The sequence below is a fragment of the Helicoverpa armigera genome, chromosome 8 (genome assembly GCF_030705265.1).
Source record: "Helicoverpa armigera isolate CAAS_96S chromosome 8, ASM3070526v1, whole genome shotgun sequence".
NCBI lineage: Eukaryota > Metazoa > Arthropoda > Insecta > Lepidoptera > Noctuidae > Helicoverpa > Helicoverpa armigera.
This window is the reverse complement of record NC_087127.1, coordinates 3,423,831-3,446,019: the sequence shown is the minus strand read 5'-3', so window position 1 is coordinate 3,446,019 and position 22,189 is coordinate 3,423,831. Positions and strand designations below refer to the sequence as shown.

Sequence of the window (22,189 nt, the reverse complement as noted above, 5' to 3'; positions counted from 1 at the left end):
AAGAGAATTCTGGATACGATACTTATTTAATTCAGTGAATAGAGGTCTTACTTTGAATAAAGGTTTTTGAATAGAAGTCTCATTTTGAAAAGAGAATTCTGGATACGATATTTATTTAATTCAGTGAATAGAGGTCTTACTTTGAATAAAGGTTTTTGAATAGAAGTCTCATATTGAAAAGAGAATTCTGAATACAGTACTCATTTTGAAAAGAGAGTATTGGGGTATCTGGATCATCATTTGATCCAGATGCCCCAATACTCTCCTACTCCCTTTCCATAGCCCTCTGAGCGACTTTAAACTTGTGAACCAGCCATACCGACAGTGTCCACGTTTCGGCTCCGTAAGTCATGACAGGTAGGACGCACTGATTGAAGACTTTTGTCTTTAGGCACTGTGGGATCGACGATGTTAGGACTCGACGTAGCTTCCCAAATGCAGCCCAACCGAACTGAATTCTCCTATTCACCTCGTCCTCAAAGTTGTTTCTACCTAACTGCAATGTCTGCCCGAGGTATACATATTTCCGAACAACTTCGAGAACGGCGCCGTGTATCGCAATCGGTTCCGGTAGAACATGTTCATTGAACATGACCTTGGTTTTGTCCAAGTTCATCCGTAGGCCGATGCGTAGAGAAGATTTAGCCAGGTCGTTCAGCATCTGTTGTAGGTCCTGCAGCGTTTCCGCCATGATGACGATATCGTCAGCAAATCGCAAGTGAGAGATGTGTTCGCCATTGATGTTGATGCTGCGTCCTTTCCAGTTCAGCGTCTTGAACATATCCTCCATTGCATTAGTAAACAGTTTCGGGGAAATAACATCCCCTTGTCTCACTCCTCGATGCAACGGTATGGGCCTTGTTTGCTGATTCTGTACTTGGACGGACATTGTAGCTTCTTCGTAGAGACATCTCATCACTTGGATGTATCGCCAATCTACTTGACAACGCTGCAGGGACTCCAGAACAGACCAGATTTCAACCGAGTCAAAGGCCTTCTCATAGTCCACAAATGATAGACAGACACAGGGGCTGATTATACTCTTCGGTCTTCTGTATAATCTGCCGCACTGTGTGGATGTGTGTGAATGTGTGTGGTCTATGGTGCCGTATCCGCTCCGAAACCCAGCCTGCTCCGGTGGTTGGAATTCGTCGAGTCTTCGCGCAAGTCGGTTCGTGATCTCTCTTGAGAACAGCTTATAGACGTGGCTTAGGAGGGAAATGGGTCGATAGTTCTTTAGCTGGGTTTTGTCTCCCTTTTTGAAGAACAGGACGACAACACTCCTACTCCACGCCTCTCGAGTTCTCCCTTCAAACAGGACGGCATTAAAAAGCTTCTGGAGCTTCCCCAGTAAGAGGTTTCCTCCTGCTTTTAATAGCTCTGTTGTAATGCCATCCTCGCCAGGGGCTTTTCCATTTTTGAGCTGTCTCAGAGCGATCTCGATTTCGCCACTGCTGACTTCTGGCAGGTCTTCGGTGAATGGCTCTAAAATCCTCATTTCCGGGATCAGGTCGAGATGCATGCGATGCGTATAACTGGCCATAGAAATTTTCCACTTCCGAAAGGACTGCCGGCACCGAAGAAACGACTTCTCCACTTGTTGTGGTCAGCTTCGTCAAGTGTCTTTTTCCAAGAGATTCAGGACCGCCAGCAGTCAGTACGAGTTGATGAAGTGACATCAAATTGGTGCAAACTGGATGCTGGTGTGCCACAAGGCGGTATTCTTTCTCCACTTTTATTTTCAATTTTTATAAATCTCCTAACTCTTGAACTTCAGTCTGCGTATCATCTTTATGCTGATGACTTGCAATTATATCGTCACTCCAGCCTCGAGGACTTACTGCTACAATCATGGAATTAAATAATGATCTAGCTGGGTTGAAGAGCTGGGCTGATAGGTTTGGAGTGGCGGTAAATCCTGGCAAGTGCCAAGCTATTTTAGTTGGTAGTAGTCGCATTATGCAAAGAGTGGATTTAAGCAGCTTACCTCCGGTACAATTTGATGGTATGAACATCCCTTATAACTCAAGCGTGAAAAACCTGGGCTTACATATCGACACTACGTTAAGCTGGCAATCTCATATTGGGAGTGTTAGCCAGAAGGTAACAGGTTTGCTGCGCTACTTTTATCGGTTAAAAAACCTTCTCCCATTCAACGTGAAAGCGATGCTTGTGCGAACCTTGATCTTTCCCATAATTGACTATGGTGATGTTTGCTTCTATGACCAGCATGTCGATTCTATAAAATATCACAACTCACTTCGACATCACTCTCACTTCGACTTCGATCTAAAGGTAGAATTCCGTGGACGCGACAATAGTCAACCTATGAAAATGTATGGCACCGTTGCCGAGGCCCGTGACAGTCGCGCGCGGCCGACGAATTTCGTAAGCTGCTCGCGGCATTGTCAACAATTTAATTCTGGTTTTACTAAAATTCTATAGATGTTATTAAGCGCTAGACCATGTTGAGAAGCGTACGGCCGCGAGCGGCTCACGAAATTCGTCGTCCGCGCGCGACTGTCGCGGCCCTCGGCAGCGGTGCCATACATTTTCATAGGTTGACTTTTGTCGCGCGCGGCTGCGACAATCGCGACCCACGGAATTCTACCTTAAAGTTTCGTGATTGACATTGTCAAACTACACTAGCGCTACACTATCGAGCGTGTTGACAAGTTGAACTAAATTAAAGTCGAGATTTTGACAGATCTGCCAAAATCTGTCTATCTATAGGGGAGGTAGGGGAGAGATGGGCAGTTGGGAGACATGATCAAATCAGAATAAAAGGGGGGTCCTTTTATTCTGATTTGATCATAGTTTTTTTTTTTTATTGGGTAGTTTACGTTACCGACTGGTAACGGTGTTCATCCATAGACTATCTGTCATTTCTGTGAGTTATCAAGAACAAACACTCGTAAAAGTACTTAAATATTTTGTTGCGGTTTCGGATCGTTATAAAGAGAAAACTAATGAAAGGTATGTGTATTTTCTATTATAAATGATTGATTGTCAAAATCTCCAGTTACGATTATAGTAAGTCGATGCAATCCACACCTATTACACCTCTAGAAGAAGTACTACAGCAATAGTTTATGGGCCCCACGTTTTTATTTTAGTCTAATATGACCGGGACCACCTACCTAGGTTGACAGGTAAGTAACTATTTTTTATTTTCTAGTTTTCAGTGCACATAAGATAAAACCGTTTTACTTAAGTTTTTTTACCGATTTTTTTTATAAACTATGTCAAAAGTGTCCAATGCTCCCTATGGTAGGGAGGCTTGGACATACCATGTAATGTATAATTTGTAAATTTTTGTTCTTCTTCTTCAGTGAAAATTTGTGAGGTTATAAATCTGCGCTAAAAATCCTTTATAGAATCTTGTTTCAGGTACCGTTGCCAACTTGATCTAGGGACTCCATATTTATCAGCTGTTAATTTTATTTTTTAACCTTTTGATACCTCTTGTATTGCTCGTTATATTAAATCTTTAGGAATTTCCCGTCGCAAACCATTCTTTTACGACGCAAAACGACGGGTGTTATAAGTTTGACGTGTCTGTGTGTGTGTGTGTGTATGTGGCATCGTAGCTCCCAAACGGATGATCCGATTGTAATGCGGTTTTTTTTGTTTAAAAGGAATGTCATTCGGGAGTGTTCTTAGCTATGTTTGGTGGAAATCGGTTCAGGTCTTCAAGGTCATCAGCTCGTTTGTTAGGTGTGATAGGAATGTTACACGCTCAGTTTACTTGCAAGCATATGTGGGATCTAAAATTTGAAATACTAATGTCTTCTGGAACCACTGAGCTGGTCTGCTGTTAGGACACGAAGATAGGAGACGTAACCCTGAACTGCCTTTTAGTAAACCCATCGAGTTTGGGCTCGTTTAATTTGTCTTGACTAGTTTTCTTCATGTTTCTAATTGACGAGAACCTAATGCTGGAAATGGAATGTGGCGGATGAAACCCTAGAATGATATATAACCCTGGATCAACAAAGGTCCATCTTTATTGTTTCTCAATCTGTGCAATTCTCCCAGAGCCAGTTTGTCATGAGGATTGTTAAACAGCTTCCTTTGGCTGAGATCGCATATAGCGAACCCATCATAAAAAGAAGGAAAAATTAAGGAGCTCCTTTAAAAAACCATGAAATAAAATAAAATTATAAATTAAAAAAACCCCCGACCCAAAAAAGTACGCAATTATTATGACAAAAAAGGTTATAAACGATAAACCCTATAAAAAGCAAAAAGTAACTTTAAACACTACGTAAGTACCAACTAAAGCATGTCAGATTAAACAAAATTTTGACGTGTCGACGGTTTGATTTAAACCGTTTAAATATCTCGTAATGTTGAAACTGATTGTAATTTTTAGGATAGCTCTTTGATTTTATCTAGCCAAACATAAGAAATGGCAATAAAAGTTGATTATCTGTAAAATCTGATTTTTTATGCAATAAATGTGAAAAAGTGCCCATCCCTCCCCTACCTCCCCTAAAGTATGAAATGACATTACGAATCGAAGTGAAATGCGAGTTGTTGATCGAGTTTTATAGAATCGCAGTACTGAATGCAGATCTGCTCAATAAACTTGACCGGCTTCTCAACAGTTGCATTCGATTCGTTTTTAATCTTCGCAAGTATGATCATGTGTCTGCTTATCGAGAACAGCTTAGATGGCTGCATTAACTACTCTATTTTCCATTCTTCATACTCCTTTTTCACCACCTTATTTATCATGCCACTTCCAGTTTTTGTGTTCTCAACATGACAGAAATTTGCGTTCCTCCAACAACCGTCTACTCCATAACCCTCACATCGGACAGATTTCCTTTATTCCTCCTTTTTTGTCCAATCTATTCTTTTATGGAGTAAGTTGCCCTCGGAAATTAGGATGGTAAATAGCCGAATGACTTTCAAATTGAAGCTTCGTGAGTATCTTCACCAGAGTTTGCAGAATTGACACAACTGTGCGTTTGATTTTTTGTTATTTATATATGTATTAAAGTTTATTTAATATAATATTATATCTGTGCCTCCTGTGATAAGTGATATAACTCGAGTTGTACCCTTTTTGTGATTTTCACATGAGCATTATAAAAATAAAAAACCGTCTTTTTTGGTCTAACTCACGTTCTTCTATCTGCTATAGTTTCGGAGATAATTTTGTGCAAAGTGATACAACTATAGGGATTTTGGCAAAAAAATCGTTACAATCGATATTTGTCAAGATGTAACCCCAAAACCGGTCACTTAACACACAATTTTTCGTGCTTCGTGATTTAAATGCTATTGTATTTAACTTCACAATTTATTTTTCAGTACATTTATCGTGAATTTTGATGTGACTAGAGTAATATCCCTTTGGACTAATTCTTTCGATATGCCTCTAGGATACAAATCGACATGTATCTACAAATCGGAATGTAAGGTAAGCTCTTTTTTGTGAAAAGTGATACAACTTGACTTAAATCATTATACACAAATCTGTTTTTATGTGTAAACAGATATAAATGTAGTTGTATCTAAAATTCCAACCAATTGTAAAAACATGGTACAAAATAATAAATGTGCTAAGTGATACAAGTGCAGGTGGCGGGGGTAATCGGAGGTGCGCGGGACGTAGAGCCGTATTAGCTCACTCGTGCGCTCCGCAGTGTCGCTGCGACTGTAATGGAGTGTGATCACGTCCGAATGCGCCATGGATCGATGCGTAAGTTGATAGATATATCATTTTACACGAAATTCAACAATATTGAAATTTTTGTTATTGTATTTAAATCACCTTACACCAAATAACGAAACGTTGACACAATAAAATAATAATAAATTATTATGTTGCTAAGTTGTATAATGATCGGCAAGGATAATGAGCCCTGACCTTCACCTGCGCAGAAGTTATTTATTGGTTTATTGCCTTATGTGTACAATGCGCAAAGCGATCCCCACTCTTCCGCCGAGAGCTCATTATCCGTGCCGATAACTATAAGTAGATTTTGTTTTTAAGTAGGAGGTCAAAGTAATTTTCCCTCATTGTAATAAATCTAGACATTGAATCTATACTAATATTATTAAGCTGAAGAGTTTGTTTGTTTGTTTGAACGCGCTAATCTCAGGAACTACTGGTCCGATTTAGAAATTTCTTTCAGTGTTAGATAGCCCATTTATCGAGGAAGGTTATAGGCTACTTTTTATCCCGGTACGGGAAGTAGTTCCCACGGGATGCGGGTGAAACCGCTGGCAGAAGCTAGTTAACTAGCTCAACAAACAAACAAACTCTTCAGCTTTATAATATTAGTATAGATATTATTTAGTGAATACCTACGGTCTTCTTACTCTTTATTTTTTTTCAGCTTAAATCTCGAATTGATAAAATAATGAGATTGGCTACTAAATCGGATATTGAAGAAAAACATTTTGATACCCAGGAAAATGGCTGCGAATCAAGAGAGGAGCAAGAAACAAGCAAAACGGTTGACGGGTCATAGCACCGGGGTCCAGTAGTTGCAGAAACAGTCACTGACAAAAAAGAACCTAATGATATCCAGAAAGAAGGTAACGAGTCAATAGAGACGCAAGAAGGAAAAGAACCAGTTGAAGAATCGCGGAACCCTACAATTGTTGCGGAAACAGTTTTTAATAATCAAGAAAATTCTTCAAAAAACCTACTCGATGATTTGAGAATTTCAGAAACATCTGATGATGGCGATTTTGGATCTTCTAGCAGTGATGAATATATTTGCAATACTGATGAATTGTGTTCATCGACTGATGATGAAAGAGTACCGGTTAAAAAAAAAAGAACTGTTACATCGTCTTTGATGAGACAAACCTCCAATATTACGATACCAGAAACACCACCGTCACCCATGAGCACATCAGAGAATTCCGTTCCTGGTTGCTCTTTCTGGGAACGCAACGGATTTAACAGTGCCGGAAAAAAGAAAAAAACGAGAAAAAGTGACAAAGAGAGAAGACAGGACAGAGCAAAAAGAAAACTGTTTCGTAATACCGGCTTAGAATATACAACTTCATCAGGGAAAACAAAGGAACGTCGGCAACTTCGTGAACTTCAAAACTGTCGTCAAAAATGCAAAGACAGACTACCACAGGACTTGAGGAAGAAACTTTTTGAACAGTACTGGAGTCTAGGCAATTACGAAAATAGAACGAATTATATTTCGAAATGTATTGAAATATGCCAAAAAAAATCCTCGAAGACTTCCCCAAAGAAAAAACGCAGCGTCAGCTTTCGTTACTTTGTTTATAGTTTTGATCACACAAAACATACAATTTGCAAACAATGTTTTTTGAAGACTTTCGATGAAAGTAGTAAATATCTGCAAACGGTATGCGAGAAACTACGAGACAATTGCGGTCATCTTCCACAGCGTAAAAGTCGAGTTGGTAAGTCAATTCCTGATTTTAAACTAGAGGAAATAAAAGCTCATATTGCTAGTTTCCCTTGCACAGAAAGCCACTACGGCCGCAATCAAACCACTAAAAAGTTTTTGAATTCTGAGCTAAACCTTCAAGTTCTTTATACCTTATACAAGCTGAAGACTGATGGCCCGGTAAGCAAAACTATCTTTAAAAAGGTCTTTGAAAGCATGAATTTGTCGTTCAAAAAGCCTTCGGTTGACACTTGTTCAAAATGTGACAGCATAAATATGAAACTCAAGTACGCATCCGGAGATCAGGGTGAAATCCTGAAACAGACGCTCAGGGAACATCAAGAGGCTTTTAAGGCCGCTTACGAAGAGAAAAAAGCAGATAAACAACTAGCTCAGTCTTGCGAAGATATAGCTGTCATAACATTTGATTTGCAACAATGTCTGCCAACCCCGTACTTGCAAACAAATGTTTCATTTTATAAGCGACAATTGTGGACATTTAATTTGACCATACATGATTTGAAAACAAATAAGGCTTTTTGCTACATGTGGCCAGAGTGCGAGGGAAATAGAGGTGCTAACGATATTGCTTCTTGTCTCTACGATTTTATCATCAATCAACTACCAAACTTACACCCAAACGCTAAGAAGCTGATTATGTACTCGGACTCTTGTCCTGGGCAAAACAAGAATTCAATTGTAGTAACAATGTTAATGCTAGTTGCTAAACTGTCTCCACAATTGATATCTATTGAACATAAATTTCTCGTACCCGGACATACACACATGGAGGCTGACACCGACCACGCATTGATTGAGCGCAAAAAGAAGCACACGAATATGGATATACACTTGCCCCGAGATTGGTACCAATTAGTGCGTACAGCATCAAACAAAATAGCCAAGTTTAATGTTACCGAAATGACATGTGAAATGTTTTATGATTTCAACATTTTTGCAAAGCAATGTTTTACTTTTCGGAAAACGGACACAGCCAATGAAAAGTTTTTGTGGTCGAACGTTAGATCTGTTCTTGTTACCAAAGAAAGCATGTCTCGTTTTTTTTACAAAAAAGCGTTCAGTGATGTTGAGTACATGACCATGGATTGTTCTAAACGTGGAAAAAGTTATAATATGATCACGATTAATACGGTACCGAAAGCTTACCACTCCAAACTTCCTATTTCAACTGAGAAGAAGAAGGATCTATTAAGTTTATTATGTTTTATTCATGAGAGTACCCATGAGTTTTATAGAGGTCTGAGCTGCAAAAGTGATGTCCATGACAGTCCACCAGATAATGATAATGATTCCGATGATGAATAGTTTCACATTCATTTAAGAGGCCTCTTACAGTCCACTAGCGTCGCTGATTAGCTAAATCGTGCATTCAAAACATAAACGGCCGTTTTTGTTACAGATACACGATTTAGCTAAACAGCTATATTTCAAGTGTTGACAATGTGTTCAAAAATTACGTTATTGCCTTTTCTATAGTAATAATAGACCATATTTTGTATTTTTGATTCTATTTACGAGTTATGACATTTTTTCGATTGGCAGCGCTAGTGGACTGTAAAAGGCCCCTTAATTAATAGATGGTAAGACTATTTTTTTTCTTTACAATGTTAGTCTACCTACAGGTGGACATTTAAAAGGTTTTTAGGTTTTATTACAGGTTTTTGATTTAATTGTACTTTTAAAAACTATGTGAGATTATCTACTTCTAAAGAAAGTTTGAAGTTTTGTTTTCTTTTTGTTATTTTTATAGATTAATACTTTATTGTGATACTTTGCATTACACTGAGTAGGTCAATTACTTGTTGTGATAGCTCATCAAAACTGATCTGTGCCATTACTTAGTTTTAAGTTTCAAACTTTTGTTATTGATTAGAGTATGTTCCTTTTGAGAATACCTAGTTACAATCGTATTGTCAGATTGTGATGATTTGATCTCCATTTAGTTCCATAAGAATTTTGATAAAAATATGCGTAAACGACTGTATTTTTAGGTTAATAAACGTTGATTTTATTTTTCTAAAACTTGTATTTATTTACACATATCACTATCTTTTTTTGAGGGGTACATCTTGACTTACATCATTTAACATATCTTCTGAAAGACTAGGATTTTAGTAAATTGATATAGTTCAACTAAATTATGCAAAGAGGTGACTGATAAGTAAAAAAATAAATCTTAAGGGTTATATCTTCATCTTTTGTTTTAGCACATTTTGCTAGAATCATTATTCTAATGAGTTATTAGACGTTTTAACTTGATGTATATCAGTTTACACTAAGACAATTTATTGGTGCAAGCTTGGTGCAACGTAATATAACTGTACAAGTATCATTAATAACTTTATTTTAGCACATAAAAACTAAGGAAAAGTTACAAGTCGCAGGTTTTTCATGAATTACTTCCAAAATTAAATGTCTATCAAATAATCTAAATTATATAGAGAAAGAAAATGTTTTGTTCTACAAAAGAGTGCACTGATATTTTATCTAGCCCACTTATTTAACGAACTAGATTTTTTTAAATATTGTTTTTGCTGTCGTGTAAAATGACGTTTTTTGACTTGTATCACTTATCACAGGAGGCACAGATATATGTTTATTTAATAATATTATGTCGGAAGGCGAACACATCAAGGATGGCACTATCGTCCGACATCAGTTAGGGTAATCGTACAAAGAGATAACTCAAAAGAACTCGAAACTCAAAAACGTTTATTCAAATTAGTCAGAACAAAAGACAGCCCCCAAAACGCCCGCCCTTCGCCACTTCCTATGTGTTTTGAATGGGGAGAAGAAGTGGCGGAACAAACTCCCCAGCAACACATGTCTGTCTGTTAGGTTAGAAGAACCTTTACACTTTAATTTCAAAAGACACTTTACAATATGGATCTACAACGGCACTACAACACTAGGCAATAACACTAGGTACACTAGACGTGACGTAGGGCAGTTTCGAGATGTGTGCAACACGACGACTCAACGAAGACTGAGCTCCGCGGACGCCACGCCGACGACCACGACTCTGCCAAGCGCGCCAAAATGTTGTTTCACCGGAAACGCCACCAGAGGGCGCGCTTGCGTGACGTTTAGTGTCCGTACTAATGACAGTCTCCGACATATATATACAACATGTAACCACAAAATACATAGGTACAGAAGTCAATCTCATGTATGTACTTCACTTTTCATGCCTACAGTGGGTTGCCAAATTATTAGGGACAGTTACAAAAACACGGTATTGGTAAAGTATTTGGTTTAAATTAATTATAAAAACACACTTTTTGACATAGTAAAAGCTTTAATATGATAAAACAACTATTTAAGAATGATATAAAAAATATTTAAGAATAAAATAACAAAAATAAAAATTTATAAATAAATAAATGTACATGCAGAAAAAATTGTCAATATTTTGTGACGTTGCCTTTCGCCTCAATGACTGCTGCTATACGCCTGGGCATACTTTCTATGCAGTTTTTTGCACTTTCCTTTATTTTTGGGTTATGGTGCCACACATTAATAAGCTTTTCGATCAGTCTAACCTTGGTGGTTATGTTCTCCTTGGCTATTTCAGCCTTGGTGATCTCCCATAGATTTTCTATGGGGTTCATGTCAGGTGAATTTCCAGGCCAAGGCAGTACTGGATGTTGTGGTCTGCCAGGAACTTGGTTATGCTCCTGGCTTTATGGCATGGTGCTGAATCGTGCATAAACATGAATTCTTCACCGTCTGGAAACCATTCTTCAAGTGTGGGCAACAGGCGAGTTTGTAAAACTTGCTTGTACTGGTCTTGTTTCATGGTTCCCTGGACGATGTAGAGGCGCCCAACCCCTTTGGCACTTATGACAGACCACACCATTACCTTAACTGGGTGTTTCACCCTCTCAACAATGCAGTCAGGGTAGTATTTTTCACCTGGGCGTCGTCGCACAAAGCTGCTCTTGTCGGCTAAAATCTCAAAGGATGACTCATCTGAGAAACACACCTGAAAAAAAAAATTAAGTTGTTTATATTTTTTATTTATGCGTTCTTAATTTAGTCAACTATAAATATGGACCCTATCTGACCTTACTCCAGTCCTCGATTGTCTTATGCCGGTGCTCACGAGCCCAGGCTAGACGCTTCTTTTTCATGGCCTCTGTCAGCCTGGGTTTCTTAGCGGGACGATGTCCTGTCAGGCCTTCCTCTGCTAACCTACGCTGCACAGTTCTCTTGGATATCATTATTCCAGACTCCTGAACCATCTGGGTTAATAATCCAGCACTTTTTTTCCTGTTATCTAAACAGATATCGCGTATTTTCCGGTCAGTACGTGGAGTTGTGATGCGCTTTCGTCCGCAATGACCTTTTCTTTGAGGTGTTATTGGCTGATCCAGGTCCAAAGAAATTTTTATTTTGTTGACTGCTGACTTAGAAACTCCAGCGATATCTGCTATCTGTCTTTGAGAGTGCTTGGTGTGTTGCAGAAGCGTTTTAATTTCGCTTTTCTTTTTTGGAGTCAAATCACAACCTCTACCCATGCTGAAAGGCAAAAAAAAATATGAAAAAAATAAAAATATTGCAATATGTGCACGTAAAACGAAATTTCATGAATATTAAATAATAATACTTACATTTAAAATAATTTTCAGGCACTAATACTGAAATATTTTTTGTCTAAAATTTTAAATTCGTCTTTCACTTTCACACGTCTCCAGCAAACTGTAGCACTCACTTAATTTAAAAAAATGTAGAAAATAATCCAATCATCGAAATCTCAAAAACCACTTATAATATAAAGAGTAAAGAACAGGCAAACATAAATAAAACATTTCTGTAACACCTACACCACTTAAAACTGCAGTCAAGTGCATCCAACGTGAGAAATCGACAAAAAACGTAAGTGTCCCTAATAATTTGGCAACCCACTGTAAACTCGGCGGTCGCGCTAGGGTTGTCAACTTTTTTATGCGCATAAAACTAACGTGGTAGTGGTACTCGTATCTAATTATTTATTTATTGTTGAAAATAAAACAGGAAAAATGAAATATAAACCAATAATAATAAAATATTTAATGTGGCATACAAGAGGTTAATAAACACTTTCAACGGAAATTAGTTTGAACAAGATGCCGAACTTTTTCAGAAATAAATTTATAATTTTGTTATTCAGACGTATATACCATAAAACACTATGTAAAACAAAGTACCTCTTTACTTGCGAAAAAAAACAATTGTATGTAATGGGTTGGTACAGTTCCTGATCTTAGCTTGCTTCTACCTACAGAAACCTTGATGTGCGAGTCCGACTCGCACTTGACCGGTTTTATTTCGTCTACCTACTCTCGCCATGATCACAAAAATTTATCAACTCCTACTACCTAGTAATAATCTTTGAGGGTAGGCAGGTTCGCCTGGGTCGACACTCATCATCATCATCATCATCATCAGCCTATCGGGGCGCTTACCTACCCACCTAATTGTACCTACTGCGTTTATTAAACGAATCATCGAAATATGAGAAAATAACATACTATAGGTACTATAGGTACATTACATACTATAGGTACTTACCTCTCTGATTCAACCGGCAGACTAAAAAACGACACTTCACTGTTTATTGTTGTATTAAAAATTTAAAACAACCGTCCACTGAACAATCATAATACGACTTTTTTTTGTTGCTCCATTATTACTTTTTCTTTTGTTATTAAAATTAAAAATATTACAGTCAAATTACAGTTAGGTATCACAACGCGTGCACATTTATCTACCTTGTGTGTGACGCGCGTATCTCAAGAAAGCGGCAGCCGCGCTCGCACTGTTTTGAGTTGTTTTGAGACAGCGCGTCTGTGTACACGCACACATAGACACCTATGTCTGCGTGACTCGAACGCGCTTTGTATGTAGATTGACTTCTGTACCTATTTATTTTGTGATGTAACGTAATTAACGCACACTCTCAAACACCCTAATTAGAATATTATGTTATAATCATAATACATACACTGAATTTTTAATTTAACATGTATATGCATTGTTATTTACTAAATTAGTTATACCAATTCTTGGAGAACTTTTTGGTCATACTACTACGCACGCAAATATCGCGCCGCGCGCAGCTTGACTCGACACACATAACGAAACTACGGAAAAAGCCGACAATACACGAAGTCTTATTACTTTGAGTTACGGTCTATTTGAATCCCACCCAAAACAAAAATGTGAAAGACTGCCAAGTTCGATAATATGGGAATGCTTCGCCTATAAAAGAAAGTGAGATCTGAATAAGTACCAAGTTCCATACACATACCTCAGTTAAAAATAGTTACTTTTTAATGATGGTACTTGGCAAGTTTTCATACACCTTGTTATAAACCTACTAAACGCAATGAATCAAGTATTTAATTTTCTATTAAAACTTGCCAAGTAACATCATTAAAAAGTAACTATTTTTAACTGAGGTATGTGTATGGAACTTGGTACTTATTCAGATCTCACTTTCTTTTATAGGCGAAGCATTCCCATATTATCGAACTTGGCAGTCTTTCACATTTTTGTTTTGGGTGGGATTTCATTTATTTTTGTAAGGTTGTTTATTTTATTTTTTTCTTTATGATGAAGTTAGTTAATGAAGAAATGAACTAGATTAACTAAATGGACTAGATTTACCAACTGACTGACATGACATGTTATGATATATTATGTTCGTGGATCAAAGTTACACATTCGTTATTTTCGAAAGTGATTCACACTTGGCCGTTTTCAGATTTTTACTTTACTTTGACTAAATACAAACCTTTGTACCATTCGAAGATATATTATATAAATATAGATAAATTTAGTTCGTTTTAGTTCCTTAGGGTTATTTTACACCGGGTATAAAACACCTTCATTATTTTGAAACCGACTCACACTTGGCCATTTTCAGATTTTTCCCTTTACCTTGACATAAAGACCTACATCCATGCCAAATTTCAAGTCAATACGACCATTGGAAGTGGTCTAGGTTTTTGATGAGTGAGTCAGTGAATCAGTCAGTCAGTGAGTGTATAGTAAAAACAGCGATTTTCTGACGTCAATATCTCGAGACCTTCAATAGGTATATTAATGAAATTTTGTATTTTAGATAAGTGAGGGGGTCTCAACAGATACTAGAAATTTGATATGCGTAAATAAAATAGATTTTGAGTTACAGGGGGGTCGAATTTGGCCCGAAATGGTTCGTGTAATATAACCCACGGCCGGTGTGTCGCTTTTTTTGCTCGAACTTGGCGGACACACTGCCGTGTGTCTAGATTTGTTTTGACTGTACAGGGTTAATATGACAATAATTTCCGTAGTTTTAATTCTTTTTGGGATAAAAAATTACCTATATTAAAAATGATATAAATCGACTCAGTAAACGATTCTGAACAAACTAATTTCAGGATGTGCGTTAATTAAGTTACATGTTGTATATGTGTGTATGTATAATAGGTCTATGTACGTTTATATATTTTCGATTTGTCTTATATACATATTTAGTGCACCTGCCGTGAAATTTCTCCTCCACCTAAAGGTTGACTGGTAGAGAACGCCTAAGGCGTTAAGTTCGCCTTTGTACATTGTTTTTTTGTAAAATGTGTGCAAAAAGTATAATAAATAAATAAAATAAATAAATACTATGGTACTAGTATCAACACTTTTGGACAGGGTACCAAAACGTCCATCGTCCTTTTCTCAAATACGCATAGTTTTTCAAAATGTTTTCATGTTACAGAAAGGTACGTTAATCATTCATTAAAACTGCATTATCAGTTTTCTGAAAATCACGACAAAAACTTTTCAAAACGTCTACGAACTTTCTACCAGGAATTAGTCCAAAACAAGGTTTAACCAACTTCTCAGCAAATCTTAAAAATTCACTGAATTATAACGAAATAGTTCGGAGTAATTTTAGCACTACATTCAACAACACCTCACTATCACAAAATAATTCAATGTTGCGTCGAGAACCTGCGTGCTGTTCCCTAAGGCGGACAAGTTGCAACAGGAAATAGTTTTGCGGTAAGATTCTGGCAACGCGTCGGCACCAATAAAGAGTTAGGACGCCATCTCTTGAGTATTTTTTAAATATAAATATGCCTGTCTTCGTGGGATATGCAGCAAATTTTTGGCTATTCAAATACATAAATAACACAATTTTGCGATTTTTCGACATAATACAGTGTTGTTCTGGGTGTGCGATATATCACAACAAAAATATCATATATCACAAATGCAGCAATCATACACACCCCGGATAATAATATTTTTAGAAGCCCGTATACGGATCATGAAGGGGGCAACCCGTTTCCTCATCACTGCATAAAAGTCATCTACCCTGTTCACGGCAGGTCTGAACGCATTATTGTACTGCACGCGTAGCACGTGGTATGTCCGCTTTTAACTGCCTCGTTGGTCTAGCTGTCGCAAGTGCGGCTGCCGAGCACGAGGTCTCGGGTTCGATTCCCGAGTCGGGCCGAAATCGCTTTGTGGGTTTAAGAAGACTTTCACAAAGCAGCCCGGAGCCTGGAAGCTGGTGATTGATACACCCGTGCATCGGAGAGCACGTAAATGTCGGTCCTGCGCCTGATCTCTCTCCGGTCGTGTCGGATTACCGTCCCATCGGGTTATGAGAGTGAAGGAATAGGGAGTGCACCTGTGTCTGCGCAAATGCTTTGTGCACTATAATATGTCCTGCGTAGTTGGCTAATCTCCTTACATGAGAACAGCCGCTGTAGCCGATAATCGGCTAGGAGGACATCATCATCATCATCATCATCATGTCCGCTGAGTGTAATTTTTCCATAAGGAGCAGGTGTAGAACGCCTAACAGTACGCAACGAACAGGGTGATCTTTACCGATTTACTACACCGAGAGAATCTGCGCGCCAGCCTGTTGGCCTTTGCAGCAATGGACCTTTTTTTGCCTTTCCATGTCGTCATCATATTTTAGGTTGTCTTTTAGAGTATGACCTAGGTATTTGAAATTCGATACAACTTTTAACGGAGGGCTGCCAAGGGTTATTACTGGTTTATAACAAGATGATCTGTCGTGTCTAAAAATCATGACTTCTGATTTTTTCACATTATACATGGATTATAATAATTGTTTATATGGATGAATGGTAGATGGATTACAATATGATTATAATAATGTCATCATCATCATCATCAGCCTATCGCAGTCAACTGCTGGACATAGGCCTCTCTAAGTGCACGCCACTGAGATCGGTTTTCGGCTTCTCGCATCCAGCTCCTGCCAGCCGTCTTGCGCAAGTCATCACTCCACCCTGCCTGAGGACGTCCTACACTACGTTTGCCGAGGCGTGGTCTCCACTCTAGAACTCGTTTACCCCAACGGTTATCGGTTCTTCGGCTAATATGGCCAGCCCACTGCCACTTCAGCTTGCTGATTCGGTGGGCTATGTCGATGACCTTGGTTCTCTGACGGATTACCTTATTTCTGATGCGATCCCTCAGAGAAATGCCGAGCATAGCCCTTTCCATAGCCCGCTGAGCGACTTTAAACTTGTGAACCAGCCGTACCGACAGTATCCACGTTTCGGCTCCGTAAGTCATGACAGCACGCACAGTAGGACGCACTGATTGAAGACTTTTGTCTTTAGGCACTGTGGGATCGACGATGTTAGGACTCGACGTAGCTTCCCAAATGCAGCCCAACCCAACTGAATTCTCCTATTCACCTCGTCCTCAAAGTTGTTTCTACCTAACTGCAATGTCTGCCCGAGGTATACATATTTCCGAACAACTTCGAGAACGGCGCCGTGTATCGCAATTAATTTAAAAAAAATAAAAATAATTTCATAAACAAATTCATCTCCAGCGATCTGTGGCCGACTATTATACTAATTAATCAGCAGCGTTTTAATGAATTAGGTACCGACAAAAATCCAAAACATTAACGAAAACAGAAACTTCGTATGTATGGCTGGATTCAGTATAATGTGTAGATTACAAAAAGTATTTCATATCATCTAAAAACCATGGGGTTCTCTTTTTACAAGGTTTTTTCGATGAAGATTTTAGTACATAAAAAAGCTTAACTTTCCTGTTTGCTGTTCGATAGAAGTTGTGCATAGGGTAAAAACTTTACACTCAGGTGTATGTCTGTTAGCACTATACATGAGTGAAGGTTTAGAGCTGACCTGATGATGGAGAAGAGAGAAGGTCAAGGGAACTCGGCAATGGTAAATATTAACTACCTCGTGTTTGGGCTTATATTATTCGCATTGACGAGAACTTTTCACTAATGCGCATAGTGACTAAAAAGCTAAAAATAATTTAAAAAAAAGTTTAAGTTTTTTTTACCTAAGGTTTTTTTTAATAGACCTTTGCCAGTTCGCAAGTCTACACATAACAGGGAAACCTCTTCAAGTAAGTAAGGTCGGTACTTAATCGTATCTGGAGTGGTTCATGTCAATAGTGCAATGGGTGGGGTTCAAACTCAAGACCTTTTAATTACCAGGCAAACTCTGTAACTATGGTTACATTACTATTCGCATCTTATAATGTTTGTATACATTGTTTTTTATGGTCCTTTATATAAATCATGTTTAAAATCAACATAAATTCAACATAACCTATTTTTGGGAAAATATGCTATAGCTCCTATACCCCATGGATTTCAGGCTGGATTTTTTGGCAACATCAAAGGTCTATCATAATGAACCCATTGGTACCCATTTCGTTGCTGTCGATTCTGGGTTTTTTTACTATGAAAATTTGGCCATCTCCTTTGGCTTTTGATCACTTCAATTTTTTTTTTATTGTATATTGTTTTTTTGTCAGGAAGTAAAGCATAGTACACTGGGATAATGGATATTGTGCTGCCGTCACTTATTTCTCATGGTAATCTAGCCCGCACATTCGGCCCAGTTTTCCCGACTGTTTTTAGTCCGTGTAATCTGGACCGCAGCCCAGGGACGAATTTCCCCCTAGCCCGGCAGTTCTCATGTATGGAGATTAGCCAACTGCGCAAGACATTACACATATGTAGTGCACAAGCATTTTCGCAGACACATGTGCACTGACTATTCCTTCACTCTCATAGCCAGGTGGGACGGAAATCCGACACGATCAGAGAGAGATCAGGCGCGGGACCGCCATTTACGTGTTCCGATGCACGGATTTGTCAATCACCAACTTCCAGGCACCGGACTGCTTTGTGAAAGTTTCTAAAACCCACAAAGCGATTTCGGCCCGATCCGGGAATCCCGAGACTTCGTGCTCAGCAGCTGCACTTGCGACAGCTAGACCAACGATACTACGACTTACCATAAAAGGTTTTGGTTTGATTGTTTTCAGGTGTTTACAGTTGTCAAGCAAACAATTTTTTGGGTACATCAGACTCGGTGAAGATTGAAATTGATATTAAGTGTAAGTATACTTTCAAGTCTTCATTGTCGTCCTTGATCTTCATGAATTTAAATGCTGATTCATGTTCAGAATAAAAAGTTATGTACAGCAACAGTATAACAATCATCCTTTGCGTAAAAAACACTCTGATTCCTTACATTTCAGATCCTCCGCGAGTAACTTGGGTTGGACCGGATACAGTTGTGGAAGCAAACCTATTCTCTCAAGTTACGTTGGAATGTAAAGCTGAAGGCAATCCCCCACCCTCTTACACCTGGTACCACAAGTAAGTAATTTCATTTATTTATTTTATAATATAAGGTGCTTTAATATTACCTGCCAGGACTTGAATGGGGGGTAGTATTGCGTTTATAGATTACAATAGTGAATAAATTTCGTTCCCCGGAACAGTCAATTCAATTCGAGACAGTAAACAAGTTAAATTAACATTAGCTCTACTATGCATAACGTGGTTCACAAATTACGCGCGTAGTGTCGCTTCGTCAATGAAGACAACTGCTATCTCTTTCTATCTTTTCTACAAGAGTGGCAACGCGCAACTCTACTGGATGGTTTTAAACTAATAAATTAATCAAATTTATACGTATTTTTTTTTGTATGAAAAAATGTATGACAAATAATCAATTATTTATCTTTACTATTGTAATCTATAAATGCAATACTACCCCCCATTCAAGTCCTGGCAGGTAATATTAAAGCACTTTATATATTTTTTTCATTTCATCCAAGCACTTCGCCAAGATCTAGTACCGTACAGTGTTAACATGTGTACTTATGGCCCCTTTAAAAGGCTAAAAATGATTTATTGTTCTTTGTATAAGTTACCTTTTTATAAAATTTTACATGTTCCTACAAACTGAAATGAAATGAAATGAAATCGTTTATTTTGCAAGTTGGACATAAAATCACTTTTACACGTCATTTTTAAGAACGCTGAGGTCGGCATTTCCTAATGACTGATCCCTGAGAAGAAATGCCGAAACAAAGTCAAGGGTCATAGTCTCTTTTAAAGTCCAAACATGTTATAAATCGAATAATATTATAGGTGAGTGTTACCATGTACGCGGTCTGGAATGGCCTTTTGAGGAAAGAGCCACATCAGGCTGGAGCTGACCAGTCCCAACAGACGGCACGCATGTATCAGTCGTCGTGTAGCTCAACCATATCTTAGGGAGCTCAACGACCTGTCACACGACGATACCAGATCTGCAGAACATTTGCGTATGCCATTCAAAAATATTCAAACCCGCCAGACAGTATTTATGTTATAAGAATATATAATGTTGCTCGCATACACGATACTCACATTCACAATAATAATAAGTTAGAGCAGGGCAGAACTACCAACACTACCATAGCGTAGGGAATGGTGCACAAATTGAACCACTAAATGAACAGGAAACTTATAAATATCTAGGATATGCACAATCACGCCAAATACACTTTAAAGACACAAAAAAACAAGCTCTAACAACAATTCCGACACCGACTTAATGCAATACTGAAAACTCAACTTTATTCACGAAACACGGTTAAAGTCATCAATACTTATGCCATACCAGTCCTGACATACTCTTTTGGAATTATAAGCTGGACCAAAACAGACCTAAAAAGCTTACAACGCAAAATTAACACCACATTAACTAAATTTAGAAAACACCACCCAAGAGCCTGTTTGCAGAGGCAAACACTGCCGCGAAAAGAAGGAGGAAGAGGACTGGTGGACATATTCAATCTACATAATAGACAGATCGCAACCCTTCGGCAATATTTCTTCTCCAAAACCACATCCTCGACACTACACAAACTCATCACACAACAAGATAGACATTTTACACCTCTCAATCTAAAAGACACAAACACTCAGAAAAATGAAAAGATAATAGATGCCAAAACAAAATTGTTAGAATGGAGCCAAAAATCTCTACACGGGAGACATCGTCACGATTTATGCCAAACTAATGTCGACAAAGAGGCGTCGAACGCATGGCTTAATCGTGGCGAACTCTTCCCGGAGACTGAGGGCTTCATGATAGCAATACAAGACCAAATTATAGAGACCAAAAACTACCGAAAACACATCATAAAAAACTTACCTAATGACACGTGTAGAAAATGCAATAGCGCCCCAGAAACCATACAACATATTACAGGTGCATGCAAATCAATAGCCCAAACCGACTATAAACATAGACATGATCAAGTAGCCAACGTTATACATCAAAAACTAGCCGATCAATACCATCTGTAGTTCCATATTATAAATATAACCCTGAAACCGTATTGGAAAGTCCGACAACAAAACTATACTTTGATCGAGCCATACTCACAGACCGCACAATCCACTTTAACAGACCCGACACCACACTCATAGACAAAGTTAATAGAACTGGATTCTTAATCGATATCGCAGTCCCTAATACACACAACCTACAATCAACAATAGCCGAAAAATTGAGTAAATATACAGAATTAAAAGATGAGATTAGTCACTTATGGCATTTACAAAAAGTATCAATAGTACCAATAGTTTTATCAACAACCGGCGTGATCCACAAACAACTCCACCAATCCCTAAATTCTCTAAACCTCCCACCGCACACATATCACTTACTGCAGAAAGCAGTGATATTAAACACTTGCAGGTTAGTTCGTAAGTTCTTACAGTGTGAAGTAAACTCAACAGATATTAACACCTATATACAAACACAATTTGTCCCGCTTTCCCGCAATGTACCTAATAGTAGTACTAATCCCACTGCACAGTGATTCACTCTAAGGCCATAAATCGAAAAATGTCATTGGCTTATCCCCATTAGATCTTCTTACTAAGTGATTAACAAGTTAAGAAGCTTCCAAAAACTCTAAATACCCGTGTCATAAGGTCAACTTATTGACCTAATTATCGCAAGAGTGTGAGTCATCAAAACTTAACACTTTGTTTTTGAGTGTCACTATTCCAAATCAAGTGTTTACGTATGGTGATAGTATTGAGGTCCAAGACCAAGGTATGTACTTCTATTATCAACTACTTTTTTATTTTTTTTAATACGCTTAATATTTTATTTTATTGTTTTTATTGAAGGTAGCGTTTTTGTAGATTTGTTTGGTATATTTTGATTTCATTTGGACCTATAACTTTTTGCTGCTCAGTGCTGCACTTGAGGCAAATGTTTTTCGAATAAAGAGGATGTTCTTATAAAACCATATAAGTTTCATCTGCATCTTTCTGCCCCTTCTTGGGTTAAAGGAGTGTCAAAGTATGCATGTCCAGTATTGAAAAAACTTTATATTTTAAGTTCAGCTTTCATGTTGTTTTAGGTAAAGCTTCCAATTTCGAGGACGACTATTTTTGACATTTGGCACTCTAA

The 22,189-nt window shown here is 38.1% G+C and overlaps 1 protein-coding gene across 1 annotated transcript in view; it reads left to right on the top strand.

Annotated features, from left to right (window-relative positions):
• The window catches only part of LOC135117212 (hemicentin-1-like), a 475,120-nt gene that overhangs the window by 277,726 nt on the left and 175,205 nt on the right, over positions 1-22,189 (top strand). The window contains exons 7-8 of the mRNA XM_064035808.1: positions 18,747-18,818; positions 18,963-19,083. Coding sequence (XP_063891878.1) covers positions 18,747-18,818; positions 18,963-19,083 — 193 coding nt within the window. The remainder of the gene's footprint in view (positions 1-18,746; positions 18,819-18,962; positions 19,084-22,189) is intronic.